At 40.0% G+C, this 9,011-nt stretch overlaps 1 protein-coding gene across 2 annotated transcripts in view; it reads right to left on the bottom strand.

Moving 5' to 3' along the window:
• Positions 1 to 9,011, bottom strand: part of znf385b (zinc finger protein 385B) — a 264,267-nt gene that overhangs the window by 68,217 nt on the left and 187,039 nt on the right. For both annotated transcript variants that reach the window (XM_022664369.2, XM_049484666.1), the window contains one exon: positions 1,210 to 1,355. In XM_022664369.2, the coding sequence (XP_022520090.2) occupies positions 1,210 to 1,355 (146 nt within the window). The remainder of the gene's footprint in view (positions 1 to 1,209; positions 1,356 to 9,011) is intronic.

Below are 9,011 nucleotides of genomic sequence, written 5' to 3'. Positions count from 1 at the left end.
GCCACCACCTTTCTTGTAAGCAACACCACAGCAACCACTGGCTTCATCAGAGCTGTCACATATCTCAGAGGGTATGTTACAACTGCCACAGGCCCCATCAATGCTGCCATATATCTCCAAGAGTACAATAAAGCTGCCACTAGCCTTAACCAAGCTGCCGCATATCTCCGCTGCCACTGGCCCCATCAGTGCGGCTTTGTACCTGTGAGGGTACAGTACAGCTTCTGCTGCCTTAACAGAGCTGCCACATATCTCTGAGGCTATGCTACAGCTGCCACTGGCCTCAACTGAGCTGCCACATATCTCTGAGGGTATGTTACAGCATCTGCTGACCTCGACAGAGCCACCACTTATCTTGTAGGGAATACCACAGCAACCACTGGCCTTGACAGATCTGCCACATATCTCTGAGGGTACACTACAGCTGCCACTGGCCTTGTCAGAGCTGCCATGCATCTATGAGAGTAAACTAAAGCTGCCACATATCCCAGAGTGTAAGTTACAGTCTATTTGCCCCAAAAGAGCCACCACTTATCTTGGAGTATCATCACATCACAGCCACCACTGGCCTTGACAGAGCTGCCACACATCCCTAAGGGCACACTAAAGCTGCCACTGGCCTCAACCAAGCTGCCACATATCTCCAAGGGTACATTACAGCTGCCACTGGCCCCATTAATGCTGCTTTGTACCTGTTGAGGGTACACTACAGCTGCCACTGGACTTGTGACAGCTGCCACATATCTCTGGGGGTATGTTTCAGATGCCACCAGCCTCATCACAGCTTCCATGTATCTGCAAGGACACGTTACAGCTGCCACTGCGCTCAACAGAGCTGCCACATATCTCAGAGTGTAAGTTACAGAGTCCGCTTGCCCCGAACGAACCACCACTTATCTTGGAGTGAACATCACGGCCACCACTGGCCTTGACAGAACTGCCACACATCTCTAAGGGCACAATAAAGCTGCCACTAGCCTTAACCAAGCTGCCACATATCTCCAAGGGTACATTGCAGCTGCCACTGGCCTTATCAGAGAGGCAACAAATCTCTGAGAGTACGTTACAGCTGCCACTGGCCCCATTAGTGCTGCTTTGTACCTGTGAGAGTACAGTACAGCTGCCACTGGCCTCAACAGAGCTGCCACACATCTGGTATAGAATATTTGTAAAGTGAAAGTTGAAAGTTATAAACAGGGGGAGCGTTACCGTGCTGAAGTTGGCGAACAGGCCGACGGGTGTGGAGTTATTATCCACGGGGAACGGGATGAAGGGCTTGAGGTCCAGGGCGGACTGCATCATCAGAGGAGGCGTCCGCACCAGAGCCGGCAGTGAGTTACTGTGGCAGGAGCTTCCTGTAGAAACAGAGAGTATTATTATTAGTGGTGTCAATCGATAAAAAAACATTTATTTATGTAATCAAGATAGATCTGATGGTTTTAAAATGAGAATATTGTAATGTGCTGAGTTAATGAGTTTAATTGGATTTTTAATACAGGAAATAAACGTTAGTGTAGCTCCATATTCCACACTCTTTCAACAACATGGAAAGAACTTATGGAAATTTAGCATCAGCTGTTTGTGTGTGTGTGTGTGTGTGTGTGTGTGTGTGTGTGTGTGTGTGTGTGTGTGTGTGTGTGTGAGCGAGAGAAAGAGACAAAATTTGAGCATAAATGAAAAGTAATCCACGTTCTCGCTCAATAGATCACTAAATAAACCTGCTACATCACCAGGCTCTGTAAACTTTGTCATTTGATAAATTGGTGTAAAATAAATAATGCGTAAAAGTTGTTTACCAGATAAACTGCATGCATTAACGCATAACGAATAGTTACAGCCCTATTTATTATATAAGTATATTAAATTATAATTATTAATATTTTAATATCAGTAGAAGCAGAATTAGCATCATTGCAAATTGCAAATCTCATAGGATCTCATTAATTTTTTAAACTCATCTTTTTTGCCATATATCTCAATAGGGTACACTACAGCTGCCACTTTCTTCGACAGAGCCTCCATTTATTTTGTAGGCAATACCACAGCTGCCACTGGCCTCAACAGAGATGCCACATATCTCAGAGGGTACATTACAGCTGCCACTGGCCTTACCAGAGCTGCCACATATCTCTGTGCGTACAGTTCAGCTGCCACTGGCCTTATCAGAGCTGCCACATATCTCTGAGTGTACAGTACAGCTGCCACTGGCCTTATCAGAGCTGCCACATATCTCTGAGTGTACAGTACAGCTGCCACTGGCCTTATCAGAGCTGACACATATCTCAGAGGGTACATTACAGCTGCCACTGGCCTTATCAGAGCTGCCACATATCTCTGTGCGTACAGTTCAGCTGCCACTGGCCTTATCAGAGCTGCCACATTTCCCTGAGTGTACAGTACAGCTGCCACTGGCCTTTTCCAGAGCTGCCACATATCTCTGAGTGTACAGTACAGCTGCCACTGGCCTTTTCCAGAGCTGCCACATATCTCTGAGGGTACATTACAGCAGCCACTGGCCTTATCAGAGCTGCCACATATCTCTGTGCGTACAGTACAGCTGCCACTGGCCTCAACAGAGCTGCCACATGTCTCCAAGGGTACACTACAGCTGCCACTGGCCTTATCAGAGCTGCCACATATCTCTGAGTGTACAGTACAGCTGCCACTGGCCTTATCAGAGCTGCCACATATCTCTGAGTGTACAGTACAGCTGCCACTTTCCTCGACAGAGCCTCCACTTATATTGTAGAGAATACCACAGCAACCACTGGCATCATCAGAGCTGGACTTGTAAGAGCTGCCACAAATCTCAGTTAAGCTACAATATAAATGTCCCTAAATGATCTGGTATAAAATATTAATGTAAAAAAGTTGTTTTCCTTTCATCCCTTGTTTTTCCAATTCACTCTAATTCATTTTCACCCCTAAAAAATCCCAGTCTCTGACCCACACTCATCACACCAGCATTGTGAACGACCCCACCCATCCTTCACGAACTGTTCTCCCTCCTGCCTTCGGGAAGAAGGTACCGCAGCATCCGGTCCAGCACAACCAGATTCTGCAACAGCTTCTACCCCCAAGCCATCAGACTCCTTAACTGCAGAGACTGAACTGATGGTTTTTCTGTACATGCACACACACTCTTACCCCACTTACCCCAGAAAATGGAAAGCACTAAAAACCCTACTACCTCACTGGACTCTATTGCACACTGTGTAATAGAGGTAATTACTACCTCACTGGTCTTTTTTGCACACTGCATAATTTGCACACTGTCTTGTTATTTATTATTCTTTGTCTGTATTGTGTTGTATTGTCTGTCTGCACTTTTGTACTGTTGCACTATTGTTCTGTCTACACTGTGTTTATGTGCACCATGGTCCCTGGAGGAACGTTGTTTCGTTTCACTGTGTACTCTGTATATAGCTGAAATGGCAATAAAAACCACTTTGACTTTGACTATTTGCTGTTTTTTCATCCCTTGCTCCTTCCATTCTCTTCTGTTCATTTCTGTCCACAGTCATGTTCTCATTCAGTACCGTCTCTCAAATCTCTAATCTACAGCCATACAGACCCACACTCATCCTAATGTCCTTAGAGAAAGACAGTTTTCTATTTATTTATCCAGTTATTTCTATTATTATTACTATTATTATGACTATACTCATGGCTACAGTGTGTCTGTTATTCCTATAAACACGTTATTACACTCTGGCAGCTACACACTCCACACACTCCTGCCAGTAAAGCAGTCAGGGGTATACAGTGCTCTACACTCGGCTCAGAAACACAGGAAACTCTGGCAACCCCAGATCTTCTGACATCAGCAGTAAACACACTGCCCGGTGCTGAAACACGGCAAAACAATAAACACGCCCTGCTGAATTCTGGGGGTTTGTGTACTCTGGCCTGTTTCTGCAGAGTGTTAGCAACAGGTTGGCTAATTCTAACACTGGAACACACTCTCTCATATACACACAAACACACACACACACACACACACACACTGAGAAGTTTAAATTGCAGAAAGCCTGTGAGAGGGAAATAAAATAAGCACACACAGTGATGGAGTGATGGAACAGGCAGTGATCAGTGGAAACTCACTCATCATCACTTCTCAAATGAAGCAGCATGTTTCAAACATCTGTACAATACCAACATCAGAGAGAGAGAGAGAGAGAGCGAGCGAGAGAGAGAGAGAGATAGATCTTATTATAATCTTATCTTTAAACCAAACTGAACTGCTTGAATTTTTGCAGCAGGAGTAAAACAGCATAAAGTTATCCAAAAGCAGTGTGTAAGACTGGTGGAGGAGGAGAACATGACGACAAGATGCATGAAAAAAAAACTGTGATTAAAAATCAGGATTATTCCACCAAATATTGATTATTTCTAAACTCTTAAATCTTTATGAATATGAACTTGTTTTCTTTGCATTATTTGAGGTCTGAAAGCTCTGCATCTTTTTTGTTATTTCAGTCATTTATCATTTTCTGTAAATAAATGCTCTAAATGAGAATATTTTTATTTGGAATTTGGGAGAAATGTTGTCTTTAGTTTATAGAATAAAACAACAATGTTCATTTTACTCAAACATAAACCTATAAATAGAAAAATCAGAGAAACTGATTCAGAAACTGAAGGGGTATCTTAATCGATTCCAGAGCTTTATTTAACAATACTGAAAACAACAACAGCTGTATAGTACGCAGAATACAGTATATTTTATAGCATTTAGCTATTAACCAACAGCCTTCTCTTGGAAAGCTAGAAAGCTATAACATATAGTGTGTGCATTTATTGGTGAATTAATACAAAACAAGGGTCAAAATAAAGCATGAACCATTTTTAAACAGCTTAATTATATGTACAGACCTTTTATTAAAATTATAGATGCCTTATCCATTATACAGCCATATCCTGTCCAAACTTGGATTGTTTAAAGGGATGTTTTAATGTAAATTAGTACAAAACAAGGGTCAAAATAAAGCATAACCCCCCCCCCCCCCTTTATTATATAAATAAACTGCTACACGTGTATAAAACCCAGAACATATGCACACAGACTGCTTCTACAACAATTATTGATATAATGGGTCGCTTAATACATTATTTTTTTTGATCGTATCAATAATATGCTTATCGAGGATATGAATCATCACTGCTTAAAGAGCACTGATTGTACTGTACATTTTATTAGAGAAAATGTAAAAATCTGTTTATTTGAATATAGTATTTAGTATAGTATATAAAGTAGTAGTTAATACAGTAATACAGTATGAAAATACAGTGTAAAATACACAAGCCGCCAAGACCATCAAAAAATCAAAAATGTTATGATGATGTTTGAATTGCTCTGCTATCAGCGAATTACTAAAAAAATCTGATATAAAAAAAATCTGATATATTTCTTCATTTTTACTACTTTAACGAGAAGCTTGACCTGTATCTCCAGCAGCGCTCTGCTTTGATTACAGTAAATACTGTATTAAAGGAATGCAGGAGATGCAGCAGGATTTCTACAGGGTGGGAATTCCAATAATTCTTTAAACTCTGAAACAGTGTAGAGTTTAGTTCAACAGCAGCAGCAGCAGCAGCTCACATACCTCCACATCAATAACACACATCACCCGTTAACCTCCCCGCCCTCGACTTACTCCGAAAAACACAGAACTGACTCAAACCTGACCTCAAAACACTTAAATCAACCAATCCAGAGCCCAGACAGAGTTTAACCCTCACACACCTCACATTAACACACACACACACACCTCACATTACAACACACACACACACCTCACATTACAACACACACACACTCACACACAGACACACACACACCTGCTGCCCACACACTGATTATCTACTATCAGCACAGAATCTACAACGTTGATGATGCTAACAAGCTATATACGCTTACACAATCTCAATTAGCATTGTGCTAACCACAGTCTAAATCATTATACACTCTCCACAAACTGTGCAGAGTTCAGCAAAAGCACATTCAAAACATTATTTGGGTTTAGTATTCTAATGTTATATAGAGTTAATTACAGGTAGACACTCTCACTGATCACTGACTTTATTAATGTTTATTTGGGTTTAGAATTCTAATGTTATATAGAGTTAATTACAGGTAGACACTCTCACTGATCACTGACTTCATTAATGTTTATTTGGGTTTAGTATTCTAATGTTATATAGAGTTAATTACAAGTAGACACTCTCACTGATCACTGACTTTATTAATGTTTATTTGGGTTTAGTATTCTAATGTTATATAGAGTTAATTACAGGTAGACACTCTCACTGATCACTGACTTTATTAATGTTTATTTAGGTTTAGAATTCTAATGTTATATAGAGTTAATTACAGGTAGAAACTCTCACTAAACGCTGACTTTATTAATGTTTATTTGGGTTTAGAATTCTAATGTTATATAGAGTTAATTACAGGTAGACACTCTCAGTGATCACTGACTTTATTAATGTTTATTTAGGTTTAGAATTCTAATGTTATATAGAGTTAATTACAGGTAGACACTCTCACTGATCACTGACTTTATTAATGTTTATTAATTTTTATTTGGGTTAAGTATTTTAATGTTATATAGAGTTAATTACAGGTAGATACTCTTACTGATCACTGATTTTATTCTTGATGTTTATTTGGGTTTAGTATTCTAATGTTATATAGAGTTAATTACAGGTAGACACTCTCACTGATCACTGACTTTATTAATGTTTATTTAGGTTTAGAATTCTAATGTTATATAGAGTTAATTACAGGTAGACACTCTCACTGATCACTGACTTTATTAATGTTTATTTGGGTTTAGAATTCTAATGTTATATAGAGTTAATTACAGGTAGACACTCTCACTGATCACTGACTTTATTAATGTTTATTTGGGTTTAGAATTCTAATGTTATATAGAGTTAATTACAGGTAGACACTCTCAGTGATCACTGACTTTATTAATGTTTATTTAGGTTTAGAATTCTAATGTTATATAGAGTTAATTACAAGTAGACACTCTCACTAAACACTGACTTTATTAATGTTTATTTGGGTTTAGAATTCTAATGTTATATAGAGTTAATTACAGGTAGACACTCTCAGTGATCACTGACTTTATTAATGTTTATTTGGGTTTAGAATTCTAATGTTATATAGAGTTAATTACAAGTAGACACTCTCACTGATCACTGACTTTATTAATGTTTATTTAGGTTTAGAATTCTAATGTTATATAAAGTTAATTACAGGTAGACACTTTTTTACTGATTACTGACAGGTGAGCTGCTGACGGAACTGAACATAATAAACACATGCTGGCGGAGGAGCATCCAGGAGAAATCTGGAGAAACTACATTTTGTTCTTTAGCTCGACTCAGGATACAACCTACCTAAAAATGAGAATTATTGTTATTTTTTACTATATCCTCCTGAGACCCAGACTTTAGTTTGGTGTGTTTTTTTATTTTATTTTTCCTAGCTGTTTCAGCTTAAGTATAAAAAACTATGCAAAAACAATGTTTATTTAACATTTAACTATCATTTTAGCTTTCTATAGTAATTACTTAAACTAGTTTCAAACATAAAAGCCGGTGAGAATTTTTACCTGGTCCATACTTCTGTCTCAACTGGCTGCAGAAACTTTTGTCTGGGATTCCTGCCATCTTGTTTTCAATCAACTAAGTGTAATGTTGCGGCGTCTCAAGAGGGTATGTATGTTTATTTGCATCTGTGTAAAACCGGTAAAACCAGGTAAAAACTGTATTGTAGGTTAAAATATTAAGGTTATAGAGTATATAGACAGTAGGGCTGCAATGATTATTTAAAGTTTTCGACTACAAATTTAATTGTCGACTAATCGTTATTTGTAATAGTACTGCATTACACAAAGTGCTGGGTAAATGTCTGACTCACACAGTTTACACTCAATTTAATCTGTGTCTCCAAAAGTGCCCAAACAAAACAGATCACATAAACTTACTCACTATATATCAGTAATTTATATGTTTAACAACATCTAGACATTTAAATGGCTTTGAAAGTCTCATGCTCAGCTGTTTCTATCAGTTTTAAAGATGGAGGACATGACAGAAATAGTTGTTGACTAATCGACTAATCAAATAAAATAATCATCAGATTATTCCACTACCAAAATAATCAATAGTTGCAGCTCTAATAGACAGTTCAGGTCTCTATATGATGAACTTTCGGCCGCACTACTACTACTGTGCGTTGTGTCTCATTAGCTTCTACATTAAGACTGATCTTCAGTTTCTGAGGTTATCTCAGGCCGGCAGCATCAGGAACTGATTCGGCTCCTCTGTTTGAAGTTTTACCGCGTCGCCTGAGGAGATATCGGCCAATCGGAAGCCGGGACCGGCAGCGTGCGGCGCTGAGATCCTGCCCTGCACTTAATCACAGCGTAGCGTCCACAGATCCAGCAGAACATGTGGTATCAGTGCTGACGCTGCAGGACCACAACTTCCACTTCACTTCCTACCAGCCAGACCATCCATCACACCAGCTGCTGCTACAACACCACAACCAGAACCGGAACCGGCCCGAGGCACCATCCACAACCCAGAACCATCAACAACCCAGAACCATCCACACCATCCTCACACAACCCAGAACCATCCACAAACCAGCACCATCCACACCATCCATCCACAACCCAGAACCATCCACAACCCAGAACCATCCACACCATCCTCACACAACCCAGAACCATCCACACCATCCTCACACAACCCAGAACCATCCACAAACCAGCACCATCCACACCATCCATCCACAACCCAGAACCATCCACAACCCAGAACCATCCACACCATCCTCACACAACCCAGAACCATCCACACCATCCTCACACAACCCAGAACCATCCACACCATCCACACACAACCCAGAACCATCCACACCATCCACACACAACCCAGAACCATCCACACCATCCTCACACAACCCAGAACCATCCACACCATCCACACAC

Source organism: Astyanax mexicanus, chromosome 11, assembly GCF_023375975.1.
Source record: "Astyanax mexicanus isolate ESR-SI-001 chromosome 11, AstMex3_surface, whole genome shotgun sequence".
Classification (NCBI taxonomy): domain Eukaryota; kingdom Metazoa; phylum Chordata; class Actinopteri; order Characiformes; family Acestrorhamphidae; genus Astyanax; species Astyanax mexicanus.
The sequence above is the reverse complement of the archived record's forward strand: the minus strand, read 5'-3'. Positions and strand labels throughout refer to the sequence as shown.